The 19,088-nt window shown below is 37.4% G+C and overlaps 1 protein-coding gene across 11 annotated transcripts in view; it reads right to left on the reverse strand.

Moving 5' to 3' along the window:
- Positions 1-19,088, reverse strand: part of CACNA1D (calcium voltage-gated channel subunit alpha1 D) — a 212,815-nt gene that overhangs the window by 105,893 nt on the left and 87,834 nt on the right. For all 11 annotated transcript variants that reach the window (XM_050313298.1, XM_050313293.1, XM_050313295.1 and 8 more), the window contains exon 4: positions 2,895-3,034. In XM_050313298.1, the coding sequence (XP_050169255.1) occupies positions 2,895-3,034 (140 nt within the window). The remainder of the gene's footprint in view (positions 1-2,894; positions 3,035-19,088) is intronic.

Consider the following 19,088-nt stretch of genomic DNA (forward strand, 5'->3'; position numbering starts at 1 on the left):
AATGTGCAGGGTTTTACTTTGGTCACGAAAAGTTTTCATAATTCTGGTTAACAGCTCTCTCATGCTGTATAATTGCTTGAAATTGTATATTGAGAGGTTGCCTAAACTAGAATATTGGAGACTTTACCTTCCCCCAGTCAGCAATTGACCCATATCAGTCAACACTCAGCCCTGGTCCACTCCATTCTCCTCCTGAACAAAACCCAGCCACAAAGGCTCTACTGATGATGGAATGAACAACAGCAACCTACAAACTGCTGTAACCAAACCCAGACATTTACTATTTCAGGACCTGATTCAGCCCCACAATTTAACAGAAGCATAATTCTAGGAAAACGAGCCACCTCAGTGATTTCAAGAGTGACCATTTATGCTCTAAAGGCAGACATTAAAAAGACTTCCGAGTGAAGTCCTGAATTCAGAGACCCTGCTTTCAGCCTGTCATTCACACAACACTCACAAAGTTAAAGGGCTACAGGCACAGGAGATGCTATGAAAACTTTCTCTACCAGGACCTTATTCTTCAACAGAAACCAATGGAAATGATGTGAGATAGCAGGTGAGTAGTAGACCACTCAAAGTAATTCATCCTCTGCTTACAGCTATGTCTATACTGCAGCTGTGTCTACAGCTCTGTCACTTTATGCTGTCCAGCTGAGAGCAGGACATGTGTCATTCCTATAAAGCCACCAAGGTACGGAGCTATTGACCTCCTTTACTGAAAGTTACATTTTCATTCCTCTACAGTTTACCAAAGTTTAAATGCCAGATTTGATTTGGAAAAGGGTCTCTTTACATGTTTCCCTTTTGCTTGTAGAGATTTCTTTGGGTGTAATTAAGATTAATGCATTTGGACTGTTACAGTTTCTGCTGAGAAAGCACATGAAGCAAATTTCAATACATTCAATATAGGGCATCATGGCAGCTCTTTCAGAGCTATTAAAATACCTAATGAAATTTCACATTGAAGCCAATCAAATAGAATCAGATCCAGAAGTAATTCCCCATCCACCTTGGGTTATATATGAAAATCAATTTTTCACTGGGTTTTTACATATTAATTAAATAAATGGGGCTCATGTTTGCTTAATCATGTAGACTGTGCTCTTCTTTAAAGAGCAAAAACACTGCTTGCAGTTTTGCCAGTACCTGACATGTTATGAAAGGTCTACCCTGCTTTACACATAGTCTGCTGACAACCTACACAATAGTTTATATTCCAAAAATTTTGGTTTTGACTAGGACAATCTTTGTGCGATATTTTAAGTATTTGATAACTTGCAGTCCTTTTTTATTTACATTTTCAATGGATTCAGTGTGAGCATTTGACCCAACTACATTTAGCCTCCAACAATGGATGTTTCATGAGTTAATGGAAAATTTTTTAGTTATCATGTATTTAGGACACAGCCAAAGATAGAGGTCATGTTAATTAGACTGCTCCAGGGTTACTGTAACTCTGTGGTCACTTGACAAGAGGGAAGAGGTCTATTCAAGTGACTGCTTGGCAAGAGAACAGAGCTCGTGTGTGACAGTCTCCACACCTGCCCACCAAGCTTCCCCTTCAGGCACAGAGGCCAATCTGTTGAGAATGACCTGACCTGATGAAGGATCTATTTATACACAAATTTTAGTCCTGGATCAAAACTCCCTGAATGCCAAGCAACTGGCCCAAATACAATCTTCTCAGTAACACTTAGTATCTCAGAATCAAATAATTACAAATATGGCATTCGTACATTCACAGTACTTGCCCAAATTTAAGAATGCTTTACTACAAATTCTTTTACTTCGCATCTTTTTCTTTTTCCTTACTGTAATGACACAAGTAAAGAGCAGCACACACTCTAATTTCTGGGCCTTTTCAATTACACACAACCCTTGACACAGTTTGAATTTAAAACTGAAATTAAAACTGCACAATGCATTCCGAGGTTGTCTTTGCAAGCGAGCAACAACATACAAGGTTATTCATGGATAATGTTCTCCATGTTCCAGATAATTAATATTTTCAGTAAACAGAATTTAAAGTACTGAAAAAAACCTTTTTAATATTATCTCCACAATATTTAGGAAAGTAGTGAATATCTGTCTCCAGATTCGTTCCCCAGACAGCTGAAGGGAGGATCTAATGAACTAGAACAACCACGGACATGAAGTTGCTGACACAAAAGTTATTCATCATAAGCAGCTGCACAACATAAATGTGGGGTGTTCCACTCTCCTCTCTTCTGTAACCTGTGTGAGGTCCAAGCTCTGAGACAAAGAACAAACTCTCCAGGGTCTCCTGGTATAACAAGGTGCACAGAGTAATTTTTAGCAAATATTCTACCCCAGGCAAGCCAAAGTCATGAATGTATCTTGGGCCTGACATGCAGCATCCCAAAACAGAGTCCAACTTGCCTCAGATTTTGCAAATGTCAAGGAATCACTCAGTTAATTCTGTCTCCCTGACCACTCTTTACTTTGAAGCGTGGGTTCTCCCAGAGGTCTCTGTATAATAGATATCCCCACATGATCACAGCATAGGCTGAAACAAATACATGAAATAATGCATAGCCCTCAACAGATCAACTTTCATCACATGGAAAGACATCAGTTTACCTTGAAAAATCAGATGACAAAATATTCTGAAAGACTACTGTGGAAAAACCTTCGTCAGAACTTGGAATTCTCTGGGACTCTGCACTATAAAGCTGACCATGCAGTGCAGCCTACAGGTACACATAGCATTGAACACTTTTAGGACTTCTAAATTTTTCACTTAGTTCATTCTTTTGCTCCACAGGAACAGATATCAAGCACAGGTTTCTGCTCACAGTCAAACAGACCTGTATCTACCTCACTGTAAAGAAAATTTAAAATATTTGTATGATGAAAGAGAGGTTACTTACCCTACTATTACTATTACAAAATCCAATAAATTCCATCCATTTCTAACATAAGCGTTGGGGTGTAATAATAATCCATACGCTATAATCTTCAAAAATGTTTCAACTGTAAAAATTATCAGGAAGGCATATTCTACTTTTTCCTGTAGAAGACAAAAAAGGTACAATAAAAGACAATGCAATGTAACAGCTTTTCACTAGTTGCAATTTGCAGTAAGAGGATAAGTTTTATTGATCAGGACTAAGGAGATATCTCCATAGTAGTTTATTTTACAGGTTTTGTTTGCATAACACTTACTGATAACTGTACTGACAAGGTTATAATTAGCATAATTGCATGAGATTTTCTTGTTTTCACACTCTAAGAGAAAAAACAGCTCTGTTTTGGCAAACATGGAAGTGCACTGTACCTTTGGCTTAAGCAAATAGTCCCATCCAGGTCAATAGGATTCTCTGCATTCATTAAAACCAAAAAGTGCTGTAGAACAGGGCCTTGGAAATACCCTCAGAAGGTAAGCAGTGGTGTGCTTACTATTCACTGTATCAGCCTGTATTTAATTAAGACCTACAGAGTTCTGCGTAATAAGGAAGGTTAAGATAGCACTATCCCACACTAAGGAGACTCAAGAAATTTTAAGTTGTTTAAGAGGGTGTTCGTTTATCTTAAACTGTCTTACAACTTTTTCATCTTAATGTAGAAGCTTACTTTGACTTATTCTTCCTTCCACTTCACCACAGTTTCTTTAAATCACCCTATTGTGCTTGAAGAAGTTTTAGGGTATTCTGTCACCACCTTATATCATTAAAGCTCCAACTTCAGATTTGTTTCAATGTTTTTTTTTTTAAAATGTGATTAGTTTTGGCATATTACCAAAATTCTTATTTCAAGCAGAACTATACACTGAATCTCTTTTCCTAGCTAACTAGGTAATATTTTGGGGGCTGCTTCTCTCTACAGTATCAGTATACTTGATTTAGATAAATTGTAGAAGTCTCTGCTACCAAAACAGATCAGTTGTCTGTTCTTTTTACCTTCAGGTATCATCACTTCATATAATACTTTGTTTAGTTACCTACTACTCAAATATTACAGCCAAGAATAAAAGGCACAAAGTATATGATTGATTTTTCGAACTTGTTCAGGAACACATGATGTTGCTCACTTATCTCAAGCAATGGTAGGTACTGCGACTGCCCAGTCAGGATTACAATCTTCTACTATCATACATTCAAATAGAGCACAGACATCACACAGAAAATACACATTCCCTATTTGTTACACACCCTGGCACCTTCATATACAACCAAATAGAAAACCAAGCCTTAACCATTTACAAGTTTTAAAAAAGGCCTTGATATTCTCATGTGCAAGGTCTTTAACTAGGGAAGCTAGATTTCTTGTCCTCCTGAAAAGGCCATTTCAGATGTGATACATCCATAAACCTGACACTGGTGACTGAACAGATGCAAAAGCTTATCAATAAACCATGTACTCCTTGCCTCCAATAAGCAGTACCCTGGGATCATTATGACAGGTAAGGTTTTTTCCTGGATCTCATCTCCTGCTCAGCTCAGTCCTGTACTCCTGCCTTTTTCCTCTCCTTGGAGCACACTTCATAAACACCGTAACAGTTCATGCAAGGCAGCTTCTCCTCAGCTACTTTACATTTTGTATGACATCTTCCAGTGCAGTGACACTGATGCACATTCTCCTTCTCCTCAAACTTCCTAATACTGCCTTCAAAATTGTCTCTTCCATTTACCCACCAATTTATCACCAATCAACTACAACAATTACTGCTTAACAAGGGTGAACTGGCCTGACAGAAGAAATGTGGATGGCTTGTGCACCAAAAATCCTTCAAACCTCTTTGGCTAGAGAGTACCACAGAGATTACAATAATATGGATTATCAGCGTTCCTGAGAAATATACTCAAAAAATGCTTAAATACAAGCAAATCCTACCATGTACACATTCCACAATAACAGCTATTTTTGTCTCCCTGCGTATAACTAAGTCTGCAGCTTGGATATAGAAAGATAAATAATGTAAGACAACATAAGGAAGACAAAAATGTTATGGTTGGCATTTGCTGTGGGCAAAATATATATATCAAAACCACAGTAGTGAGAGAAAAAGTGAGACAAAAGCTATGTTTCATATATACAAAATTGCAATAGCTTCTTGACTTAAAAAGAACTCAGGATAATGGACTGGATGGGGCCTCCTGGGTCACCATGTCCAGTGTCCTGTTTTATAGGAAAATATGTAATTTAATTCCATCCATCAGCCTAGCAGGTTCCATCCTAAGAAGCATCTTTGCCCTTCGCTGTTCCCCTTCAAAAAATGTTCTGATGCTCTTCTGCTATCTGGGCTACACACCAGTCGTGATGCCATTGTAACCTGCCTAATGGTCACACACCCCTGCAGTTCATTTTGATGGGACAGTTCAAACCTAAACAGCTCTACCCTATCCCTTACCACTCATTTGTTCAAGATAATATTGGTCTTGTTCCTGTTTATTTCGTTTCTTTTGTGAAAGCAGGAGTGTTTCTTATTTCCTAAACAGTACTGCAAACACTCCATTAAAGCCACATGGAAGGTGGGACCATCTCATTTTTAACTCAACCAGTGGGTTTGAGGTCAGTGTGTGTCACTTGCCAGATGGACCACAAGAAACCTTGACAGCTGCACCAACACAAGCCACATGACTCTCACAAAGGAAAAATGTGAAGTGCTGCACCTTGGGTTAAATGCAGGTTTAAAGTTGGAAGTTTTGAAGATGCAGCTATGCAAAGGTACAGCTGAGCTGATCTAACGCTGGCAACAGTCCTGTTGGGAGCCAGGGAAAAGGTAACTTCCAAAGGTCTCTCCCAGGAAACAGTTGTGTAACTTCTGTCATTCTGATACGATTCTAATAATCCTTCCATGACCACAGGGGAAAGTAGAGACAGACTCAGGGCATGCATGACTACCTGTACCCACTGCACATTCAGCATGTAAAAGCTCCCACATTTTACACAACTTTGAAAACTGGGAAAGTTTTTCTTCCTTTCCGAAGAAAGAAAAATGTTTCTTTCCATCCTCCTTCCCTGTTGTAAAGCACATATGTGAATGGTTCCAGATTTTGCCCCTAGAAATATATATTCATAATGGGTACAAGACAGAATCAGGGACAATGCTATTTATGTAACCAATGGCACAAGCAAAAGATGCTTTGTAAAAGCAGCCACCGGGCAATCCCAGAGCCACAGTTCCTTGAAAACCTTGAGAAAAGAAACACAGATATTTCTATACATCTACAACCAAAGAGGACTATTATTTTTCCAGTGTTTCATTTTTCCTTTCTTCCTGTTTTCCTTCCTTTCATGCTCTCACACACTCAATTTTTAAATTTCTTTTCTAAACCACAACTTGTGTCTCCCACAGAGGCCAGATGAATGACTTGGTCCTACAGTTAACAATATTCCAAGTACAGGCTGTGCTTTCCTTACAGACTGTTTGGCTCTTTAATAAGCAGGCAGCCAACAGATGTTCTCACACGAACTGCAAAGTTAACAACCTGCTCACACTCAGGAAGGTTCTGGCAGTCCCTTCTCACACTTGGGTAATTTCTTACCAGTCACCATGGACATCAGTTTCTGCCTCTGCAACCCTGATACATCTGTAGGCCACAACATCATAGTGTATGCCCAGAGCTTAAGCAACTATTACTCAAGACTAAATGAAGTTTCACCCATCACACCATTTTCAGAATTACTGGAAGAGTTGTAGAGGTGGGGTTGCTAGGTAAAAATAAATACAAACCAGTAAAAGATAAATTCGAAATACAGACTGAAGACTGCAGTTCTAGCAGGTTCCGATGCACACATTTATCTGCTTTATTTTCTCCGCAGTGGAGAAATCCCTACACAAACTATTTTGTTCAAATTATTTGAGAACTTTAGGTGAATATTTTATTGCATTAAAAGTGGAAGTAGAAACACTGAGAAAGAAGACAACAACAAAACAAACAAACAACAAAGAAATACATAAGATTGAGTACCCACAAAACAAAAACTATGAAAAAAACCTGAGAAGGCTGTTTGGTTCTAAGAAAACACATACATTGAAGTGGAAATTGCACATAACTTCTAACATCTATTATTGCATTTGGTTCTACACTGCATCACAAAATCAGCAGAAAAAACTAAGAGCTGTAAACCTATAGAAGATACGAAGCACAACAATATGTGTGTTACAAAGGATCTAATCCTAAGGTTGGTTGTTCACTGATTTGGTACCACACAAAGCTGGGTCATCTCTCCTCACAGGCAGCTGATTCCTGCAAGGCTGTCTAACACTTTTGTTCATGGTGCTCAAAATCTTCAAGTCTCAGCAATCTTTTTCTGAATACATGATGCAACAGGACAGGCAAGATACAGTTCCTTTCTGAGGGAGTCCAAGGAGCTTCACTTTAATATTGATCATGGAGTGCAAAACAGAGGCTACCCTTCCTCAGTGAGTTTAGGTGAAATTGTTAGAACTTCATTTTCTCAAAAAAAAAAAAAAAAAAAAAAAAGCATTTGCTTTCTTATTTTAAGTAAATCAGCTTAACAGAAACCCTGTTGCTCAGGAAATCTCTTTTTTTTCCCCCACCCTGGCCAGATGGTGTACATTAGTCATCATTTATCTCCATATTTTCAAAATCTCTGAAAGAAACATGCAAAGCTCCTGTTACATGTTGTAAGGTGATGCACTACAACTCCGCATTTAACTTAAGGTGCTTCACAAGATAACTGTTTCAAAATACTAAGTAATTAATTTGCTAAACCTTAATCTATTATGTTGTGTCATTAAGCCCTCCCATATTAATTTCTATTCCCTTGGCATCAGAGATGGCAATTATTTCTTAACTGAGTAAATATATTTTTGCATCCAAAGTAACACACCTGTATCAGAGTAAGCAGCAGAAGAAGTGGTTCCATTTAAGCAAAGTAAACAAACTGATCAACTTTATGAAGTTTAGACATAACACAAGATACTTTGACATTATTAATTTGGTAGAAAATAAAAGAATCAATCATGTGGTATTTAATAAGTTGAGACTGATGTCTCAGCAACACATAAAGTTGTTGATCTTTTTGACAAACAGCCATTCTGTCAAGTTCTGCCACTGGGAAAACATGGCATTTATGAGACAGAAAAGTAACTGGATTCTGAATTTCAAAATATAACGATTTAATTTGCACCTGGTGTATCTGTATTCCTCTGAAAATCGTCTGTGACCTGCACCACAATAAGAATTAAAAAAAAGGAAAGTAAACCTATCTATTCCCACATGAGAAAAATGTTATAGTAGTTTCCCAATATAGAAAATGAAACAAACATGTAATCCATATACCTGGTAAAAAGAAATATGTCTAGCTTAATTTCATCAACTTTAAAAACAGAAACTAAGTAATTTAATTCCAAGATTAGACATGTAAATTACTCTCCATTTATTAGAAGAATTAGAATTATTTATCACTCAACAATTTGGTGATAACAATTGGATTAACTATGTCTTTAGATACATAAACAAGGGAGGGAGAGCTCTAAAACTGTATTTTAAGGACTTGTGTTCTGATCAATCCAATTAAACCACGCTGTACCTTCCTGAGCAGTCCTGATCCACCAGAGGGAATACAACTACTGGTCTCATGGGGAGGGAATACAACTACTGTCAGATGCCTGCACTTGGAAGTGCAGCTTTGCCTCCTGACAGTGCTCTGCAGCAGCTGCAGAAAACAGAACCACGTGCCCATTGTTACACCTCTTTAATACATATGTGGGCCACCAGACAGCATTTCCTTACCTCAAGTGCACGTGACACTTCAAGTACATGAAACCCTTTTATGTCTGACTACATTGAATGCACATAAAATCCAGGGCAAGTCTGGGCAGGAATTTGGCATCAGGCCCAGAAATATCTCCAGTCTTCTGAGACTCTTTATAGGACACCATTGTGTTACTGCTGATCCAGGTGCTTTGGCAGTTTGGACTGGGACATCTGATGGCAAGGTTGAGACTTGAAAGTCAAAACCAAATGCAAATTCCATATTTAGGAGTAGGGATAAGCAGGTGTTGCACAGCATAAACATTCTTACACCAGTTCTATGTAAAACCAAAGGGATTTCACATTCCTAGTGCCACTGCCACGCAACAAATCTCCCTCTCAGAATTTTTCACTGTTTCCAAAGAGGACACAAAATCTTTTCATCTTTTTTGAACTGTGAACTGACAATCACTTGGTATAGCCCCAATTAACAACAGCTCCATTCTCCAGATCTCAAGCAGGCATTTGTGTTTGCAAGAAAAGAACGTGCAATAAAACAACTCAAATACTGCCAACAAACAAAATGGATGTGCCAGTGTTACACTGAGCTGTAATTAAAATTAGTGCAATTAACTTTCTTTAAGCTGGGGGGTTTTAATCAATGTAGTCTGAAGGAGCATTTAAACAACTTACATCACTGAAATAGTATCTCAACCTTCAAAGACAGTTTCAGGCAGCAGTAATGCCTTTACTTTCATCTGACAGTCTCTGGCAGTCAGCAGTAGATGAAAAAGCAGACCATGTTTAACACTGTGATAACTTGTTTCATTATTTCCTGCAATCACTTCCTCTAAATGCACTGCAGACCTGCATTTCACCTTTGAGTGTGATTGCTTCTCACACTCTTAATCATGTATTTTCCACTTTACTTTGTAAGTAACACAATAATGATGTCAACACCTCTGCTCTGTAAGTAAGAGTTCCTACAGAAAAATGCTGCATCCAGATGACAAATTTTCACATCAATTACCAAGCATCTGTGTGGATCCATGCTGGTTTTATTCATGTACAAGGTCCATTTAGTACATGTTAAGCAAGAATTTTCTGTTCATAGCACTAATGTTATATTTAGGCAGAACTCTACTCTCTGACAGGTAATACAGAATTTTGCTGAATAATAGCTAAGTGAAAACAACATCCATCCATTCTGCATGCACATTATTGAACCCACTCCCTTACACACCCTTTTAGAGACATAGATAACCTTCCTGTTGCCTGTTGTTCTGGAGCAACGAGATAAACGCTGAGATTTCGAAAACTGGCTCAAATTACTAAAAATGTAACAGAGCCACCACAAATTTACCACGTACTGAAAATTCATCAACCAAGTGAAAATGAACGAATCACTCTGCAGTGACTGCACACTTGCAAGGTGTGGAAGGCAAGTTGTGGAAACATCAGCAGGTGGTGACACAGGAGCTTCGGCACTAAATCCATACAACTCCCTAAATCCACACAACTCCTGTTGAAGACTGAGCCCAGCACCGAGAACCTGAATCGCACAGCTGAGAGCAGGCCAAGTAAGCAATAAAGAATATAACTGGAACAGAATCCAATTTACTTGGGTGTCTTTCTGCCACCCTCTAATTCATGATATTCAGAAAAATAAGGTCAGCACAATAAGGAAAGTAGAACAGAATATTTGGGTATAGTGGCACATTTTACCTTACACAGTTGACTAGAGTCAGTGTCAAGGGATGAATTAAACCTGCATCTAGTAAATGCTAGTAAAACAGCATTACATTAAACATATTTTATTACTCACTAGTAGTTTTATTTATTTATAAGACAGCAGGTTTTAGCTAAAAACGTAAATTGTTTTTCCCTAAAATAGAAAAACTCCAGACCAAAATCTCACCAATCAAATCAAACTATAATCAGTGCAGTTCAGCATTTCACTACAAAACAGAAAAAAAAATACTCCTGTGAGAGCTTTTCCTCCTTTTTTTTTTTTTTTTTTTGGCTAATCATACTTCAAAAACATAGATAGAAATTTCTTTTAAAACTAACATAAACACTTAGCCAACCTATTCAGGTTGCTGCAACAGTCTGGATTTAAACATATCCACTTTTCTCATGTTCACTTTCCAATAGTTTCCTAGTTTTCCAACCTGTGCACTTCCTTCTTTGACCACTACATTTCTCCAGTGTACAGGAGTGGCTCTCACATCAGTTATGGTCACTTTGTGCTCAGCTTTTATACAGGAGAGTTTGCCAAAGGAAAAGTCTGTCCCAACAGACAGTTTTTTTTCCAGGAGATCCTTCATGCCGGCATTCTCAGAGTCGCCCTGAAGGAATATGGCATCCCAAATGAAAAGGAAGTAAAGACCAAAAAGGTAACATTTCTTTGGGTTAGGTACTCACTGACAGTTCTGTAATGATCCAGTGCTGTTTTTCAAGAATGTCAAGGACTTTCCAGAAAAAAAAAAATAATAAAAAAAACCAATATGGAGAACAGACTGGGTTTGTAGTTCTGTTCTGCACTGACAGTGTCAGCCAAGAAACAGAACAATGACATTCTTTGAGTAGGTGTTTTTTGCCCAAGATTTATTCATCTGATTGCAAATCTAATTTCCACTTTCATTACAAAAGAACTGGGCAAATCTGATAGAACAGTTTCATCACAATACTTTACTCATCAATCTGTCAGATATATGACTACAGTAGCTCTTTGCTTTTGTCAGATTAAAAACTATGGAATGATTTGTTAAAAACCAATCCAATGGAACAGTTTGTTTTTCTAAATACTTCTAGTAGAGTAGAAATTTCCATTATGTAAAGATAAATAATTCAGTTTAGTGGGGTTTGTTTGAGGGGGTTTTTTGTCTGGTTGTTTTTTATTACAGTGGAAAAGGTTTAAGAAGTCCTCATGAGTAAGGCTTTCAAAAACTCAAACATACCTATCCTATATCCTGACTTTGAGGTGAATACAGAGGGAGCACATTGTTAGGCCTGTTATTTTTTACTGGAGGTTTTCTAATCATCCTTCTCAAGTTTTAAGTGGCAGAGCCCTGGACCAGTGGCCAAGCAATATCCTACACTTGTGGTTTCATTATTGCCCCTTGAAAACCAGCAAGACTGAGAACATTTTCTTCAACCCTCTGCTTTTGGAGAGCAGTCAACTGCTATGACCAGGATTTGGTCTTGTGTATCAGGACAGAATTAAAGTATTATAACAAAAATAACAAGGGCTTTTAGAAGCACCAAGGAATGTGAATCCCTTATATCCATGTAACAATGTTAAGAAATTTGATCAGAGAAATCTATATTGAGTTCCTACTTCCTTGTTTGATACATCCTAACATCAGATGATACAATGTGGATATGACAATACTATACTAAGGAGAAGGTATGCTTCATAAATAACAAATTCCAGTGCAAAATATCTAATGTTTTTCTGGGAACAACATGCCACATGTTCTATTATCTCTTTGGAATTCTTTTCTTCTAGAGACAATTTCTTGACTCCATAGATACACTTTCATTTACTCTGTATTTTTTAGTAGGTAAAACTGCACTAAAAACCACTGAAAAAAAAATCTAGGAAGGTTGCATTATTTATGAGCAGACAACCTGTCAGAGCATTAGGACTCATAAACTATACAAGTGTTGACAGCAATGATGCCAATGAAATACATTTTCAAGTAAAGGAGCAGGCAGGATAGAACGCTCCTTGCAGACACTGTTCAGAACAGCCATGTAAGCAACCAAAAACAAACATTTATCCAAACTGACAGGAGAATGCTCTACAATAGCCATGAAAATGTTAAAGCACAACTTTATCCTTGATTGTCTCAGTTTGCTGAACAAATTCTTCCTAGCGCTTTTTCTTCTCCTGTGGTTGTTTTTCAACCAAATGGCTGAAGTGTCTATTTCATAAAAATTTTATTCAACAGTGAAAAATCAAAGCTTTTCTACTGATAAAAGACTTGGTTTTGAAAGAATGTCTTGTAGCTAATTACAGACATGCAAAATTTTATGTGGCTGTACGAACAGGTATTTCCTTGCAGCAAGAAAATGGAGGGAGATTCCCATTCTGTGCGCCCATTAAGTAGTTGGATAACTATGAAAAGGAAGATTTCTGTAGTTCTTCCAACTTGAACAGAAGGTTCAATGAACATGGAGACATTTTCTTTACACATCTGAGGGTCAGATTGCTCTGGCTGTTCCTTAACAAAGAAAATGCAGATTTGTAGAGGAAAAACAAGGAGAAATGTGCTCTTCACTGCAAACTTCACTCCACTGCAAACAGAGCACGTGGAGAAATACTAAGAAGTGAAATAGCTCCTTATAAACATGGAGGAGCTCCAAGAAAAATTCAAAAATAGCACAGCTAAACCATTTGTACCCAATCCACAAACAAGACCCATGATTAACTTCACATATAGCTTTAATTTCATATATCTGCTTTAATTCCAGCCATCTTCATGTACAATACTGATCCACTCTTCTGGAAATTCATTAAAAAAATTAAAACATTTAGCTTAGTTCTAGCAATAGCACCATCATGAAGCCTTACTCTTTTCAACTTTCTACCCATGATAGAAAAGTGTTCGACCCAAGTAACACTAAATGCACTAAATTTTGAAATACTACTGATATACATTGCTAAGGTATCAGGAAAACTTGCCACATTAAAAGCAAAACTGAATAAAGTTGGGAAAAAAAATGTTTTGTTCACTTCCTGTGATCTACAGATCAAACCTCACTGATAAAAACCTTCCACTTCTGATAGAAAGGAAGACATGAGTCTGCCTGCCCTGAAGCCAAATTTCTTTCTTCTCTCCAGATTCTCTCTGTTTTCATAGTACCCTGTGGAATGTTATGAACATTATTTCGGGTCCCTCCAGTGCCTGCTACAATTACAATTCCGGATTCTGCAAACGCCTCTGAGTGCATCTTTGTAATTTCAGAGTTGCAACACAAAATCATTTCCTTCCTCTCATTCCCATACCATTTGGCATCCCAGGAGATGTATTTAAGTTTTGAATGTCTTATTTCATTTTCCGCTTCTGCAAACAGAACACTTGATCAGGAAGATTATTTTGTTATTATTCCCATCTGAACTGCATCTAAGCCTGTTTTAATTTATTCCCTTATCTGGAATATCAGTTTTGATTTCCAGAGAACTCACTGTCCACATCAATATATTAAGTATTCTGTCACTGTTTCAAGTTCACTTCCATTATCACTATAAGACAGTTCAAGAATACCAACACCTGCTTTTTCTCCACCTATAAAACTGCTTTACAGGTGACTTAGAATGTCATAATCCCTGTGACTTTTCTCTCAACTATTGAGTGGGACGGGCCTTAAAACATATTTAAAAACTTGAATTTCTTGAAAGTAATAACATTAAATGAGCTGTTATCTCCCTTTTGGAAATATTCAACTTTTCCCCCTCAAGAACCGAAGACTCTACTACTCCCAAGTAGGCAAGAAAAAATCTCTTATATTGATCAGATAAAAATCACAGAGACCAAGAGCCAAACCCAAAAAATCAATTTTTCTTCTCTCTCAGTTACATGCACAGAATTTAACATACATTTACCAAAGATCACAGAATTACCAAGGTTGGAAGAGACCTTCAAGATCACCTGGTTCATCATCAACCCATCACCACCACACCTAAACCATATCCCCAGGTGCCACATCCAGAACTCTTGACCACTTCCAGCGATGGTGATTCCATCTCCACCCTGGGCAGTCTGTTCCAATGCCTGACCATTCTTTCAGGGAAAATTTTTTTCTAATACCCAATTTGAACCTTCCCTGCTACAATTATATGGCCATTTCCTCCTGTCCTTTCTTCTGAGACATGATAGAGGAGAACAAGCTCCTTTCAGGTTGTACAGCGTGATAAGGTCCCTCAGAGACTCCTCCAGGCTAAACCACATCAGCTGCTCCTCACAGGATTTTCTAGACCCTTCACCAGTTTTGTTGCCCTTCTCTGGACACACTCCAGCACCTCAATTCTCCCTTTTCAAGTGAGGGGCCCAAAACCAAACACAGGACTTCAGGGAATCTGATTGCCTCAGTGAGGTTATTTCACAGCCAGAAGAGCTCATTTGAAAATGCTGTTAGTCTCCCACTGTGTCAGTGATTCGAAGAAAGCTCTAAAAATTATATTATTCTTCTCTGAGTTTTAGTAAGTAAAACAACTAAAATACAATTCTTTGTACCTCAATGGCCTGGGAATTGCCAAAATACACAAGTCAGTTTATTCTGCACATTGCTTTTTAAAATACCCATTGAAACACAAATATTTTCACAAACCACTACTACAGCATTGAGTGGTCAGTGAAAATACTGGAAAAACTGAGGTTTGAAAATTAGTCCTTAATATAGGATGAAGACTAACAGGAATTTAGACTCCACAGTCTTAATTCAGAATCACTTTGGAATCAGCAACCACCATTTTTCTCCCTCTTTCATTAACTAGCAATTTTACATCGTGAATTTTCCAGCGTGATTCCAACACCAGTCCCTTGAATTTGAATGATGGTCTTCATCTCTGCAAAAAAAATGCCCCAAAAAACGTGCTCTGCAAATCGAGTCCTCAAACTGAAACAAAATGCTTTGATTAAAGCTATTTCCTTTGCTTAGTGCTATTTCTAATTTACGGTTTGCCAAAGGCACTGTTTTACTCATGTTTCGATGGAATACTTAGCACAGCGTGAAATAGATGGCATCTCCTCTGTAGCAAAAGTGAAAGGTTGACTTCTGCCCTAGGCATCTTTTATTTTCTGTGAAAGCTTAGAGGTAGAAACTGAAGCATGATAATTGAACCTTGAAGGAAAAAGTACTGACATTATAAGAACCGCTTCTCTCAAGTGATAAATATCCTGTGCTGTGATATGTTTAATTTGTAAGAATAAATGCATAACATTAATAAAGATTAAAAGGTAGTTATGTCATAAAAAAATGGGACACACTGGACATGCTGATAGCTAGTAAACCCCACATATAATTCCAAGTAAAGGTGCAGGTTACTATCCGACAAAACTAAAAAGAATAATTCATCTAACCTTTTAAAAAAGATAATTCAGCATTTACATTTATTATACATGGCATATTAAAAAGGTGGTTTCCATATTCTTCAGTGCCCAAGGCACAAACCTGAAAGTGCCAGTGGAAATAACAAATGATGTAACAGAAGTGTGTGAGACCCGAGGCAATGATACGTCGGAGCCAGAACCCAACTGCTTTTGCTCAAGTGACACACACACACTTGCACTCCGAGGTTTTGCCTTTTTTATTCCTTTGGTTCAAGCTCCCACAGCAGCAGACTCCTAGTGAGGTGTGTCAGAACTAATGTAGCTGAATGTAGTTCACTGTAATTGAAAGTAATTCGTGCTGTCACATTTACTGTAACGAGAGGTCACATCTCCCGGGCCATAAATGTTGTTCACGTTAATCGTAACTGGCACCTTCCTCCTCCTTCAGGGAAATGCAGCCATATTACATGGCTTAGTTCACATCCTTCTTAAGCATCTAAACTTCTTTATGTTTGGCTGGTTTTGTGGCTTGTTTTGAGTCTATTGTTTTTTTGGGGGGGTTGGGTTGGGTGTTTTTTTTGTCGTGGTTGTTTTTCTTTTTTTAACATAAAAATAGGCAAAACTACCAGCAACAAATTCAGCCTTGTACATGGTGAACAAGTTATCTCACAGGAAAGTATGTAACAATAGTTATAATTACCCTGATCTCCAAAAATCCCACAGATTACTAAAAATTATGACCTAAAATCTGACTATTCTGGAAACAAAACCAGTTCTTCAGTTATAAATACAGAGAGGCCATGTTCAAAAGCAGTGAGTAAAATGCAACATACTTTGTAACTACCAACTGGACTACACACATTAATTTCTTACTAATGCCTAAATATATTGAGGTTTAGGAAACAGTGTATTTATTTTGGAAGGTTTAAAATCTATATTAATAATACCAGGGAATGAACCCCTATTCTCAATATGACTGTGTATTTCAAACCTGGTATTTCAACTATGACAGCATTTCCTTATAAATATTAACCAGTTATTTGTTTTCTTATAGCATATAAGACTAAATCCTAATCATAATTAACAGAGTGTATATAAAGTGACTAGCTTTTAATCTGCATGCTTAGTTTATCCTGGACATAGAGTTAAAAGATGAAAGGTGCCAAAGAAGGAAAAATGGGGTGTAAAAACAGTGGCAGGAGTACAATGGGTTTGTTGACAAGAGAATAACCTTTGTTTCTTAATTTTGTTTTGGTTGGGTTGACCAAGAATCTGAGTTTTTTCCTTGAAAGGTTAAGCACCTGAGCCCCAACTAACAAGTGGTATCTTAGCTCAGATTTAAAAGTGTAGGTTTGGGGTTTTTTTTTCAAACAGATACTTATGGGAATGCAAAATGTAAATTTCCATTTATTCACAACAACAATCGATAATGTTTGCTACACAAAGGTTCACTGATGGCTCTCAGAATTATGTATTAAAACACTGAAAAACAGAAAAACAAGAACACAAAAACAGTTTCATTTCTACAATAGGCTAAAATAATGCTGTTTTTTGAAAGGCAGGTTAGACTTAAAGTTACAATTATTTAAAATGGATCATAGCTCCACAAGAAAAATCAACTGCTTGATTTCCTCTAGCATAAGTCACTAATTATACCACTGAAATCAGATAAACTAGATGAGTATGTGCATTTTTTGAGAATCAGTGCTGAAAGACTCCAAACTCGCTATCTATCACAGAACTCAACTCTTCAGGCATAAGTAAAAGTGATGCTTTTAGAGATCTACTTTTTCTGCTGTCTGACAATGACATTTAGTTTTGGTGAGGCATCCAGCAATTGTGCAATTTCCACAGTAGTATTTGGTGTAGAGACACATAAAACATTGCAGTGATCCCTGCAGGAAGTTTGCTGAAAGACCCAGTCCTGCTCTTCCATGGTAAAGAAACATCAACACCAAAAAATGCATAATTTCACTGAAATACAGAGGTCATAATACAGTTATTCCTCTTCCTTATGATTAATCTTAACTACTGTTACATTTTTAAAGCCACCCAACACTTTTCAGAAACAAATCCTGGTTTTGCTTCAAAGCAGGTAAGCACTTCATATTATTATTTCCATGCTATCGCATCATATTTGTCGTGCACTAGTATTTACAAAACCCTTGATCGCTCTCGTTGTACCAAATATGATCAAGAAGAATAAAAACATGATTTATATTTAAAATAGTTCTCCATTTCAGTCTTATTTGCATTACAATTCCATCAGGTTCTTTCTCTGTATAAGACACTTCAGCACTTCTGCCCAAATACCTTATTTATTCCTAATTTCACAAGTTATCATTAATCTATATATTTCCAATATATTATCCCTTAGGAAAGGAGCTCAAAAAAAATCAGTGACACAAGATTCCAATAAATCCTCATTGCCACTAATACCCCAGCATTACAAAAAGTATATATAATGAAATATCTATGGGCTTTTCTAACTAGGAATGGGACTTTGCATTAGAAACCCTATCCTTCCTGTTCTATAAAGAATAAGCAGGAAGTAAAAATACATTTAGATAATAAAATATGCACGGCTACTGAGTCCCAACAACTACAGTTATTTGAAGCAGGGCTGTTACTTGCTCAGGACTCTCAATGTACTTCAACAACCCATCAATTGTGGTGAAAAGAAGCAGCAACACTAATTAACTGTGCTGAACAAACTCTCAGTATTTCATGGCTTTGCACATATTCTAAAGCTTGCTTTTGTACAACAATGTCCCAAAAAATACACAGTCTAGCATTTTATTAGGTTTGGGGGTAAATTAAGGCAACATGTCAGGAAATTCAAATTTGCCTCTTTTTCCTGTTCTATTTCTTCATTCTTTGCTGCTCTCTTTCCCAGCAGAGTTGACAGTATTGAGATAATATGTGAAGTTGGGGTCCAAATCCTGCCAAAATCAATGTCCTGTTCACTCCTACTGGACTTCTGTTCCCATATCTCACCCCTCTGGCATTTAGAAAGCTCTTCTAATCACTAATGTACCTTTACCCACAGTGAGTTGATACCCAATTGTTTTTGTGCCAACACTTTAGCCTGAGCAGCTTTTCTCTCCCCATCGTGTTCCCCCGATGAGATTCTCTCTCTCTTCAATTTTCCCAGCTGAAAAATGGCATGCTGTTACAGTTCCCTCTTATGAATTAAGTTTTCTTTACAGAGTCATCCTATTATCCTTCCTCTGCACCTATTTATTTGAATTGATCCACAAGAGGATGATTAATTTACCCTCTGTCAGAAAGCAATCTCCATGGTGTGACGAAGTCTGCACATAAATCTGTTATGTAATTT

The sequence above is a fragment of the Myiozetetes cayanensis genome, unplaced genomic scaffold, assembly GCF_022539395.1.
Source record: "Myiozetetes cayanensis isolate MyiCay16 unplaced genomic scaffold, myiCay2020 scf18, whole genome shotgun sequence".
Taxonomy (NCBI): Eukaryota; Metazoa; Chordata; class Aves; order Passeriformes; family Tyrannidae; genus Myiozetetes; species Myiozetetes cayanensis.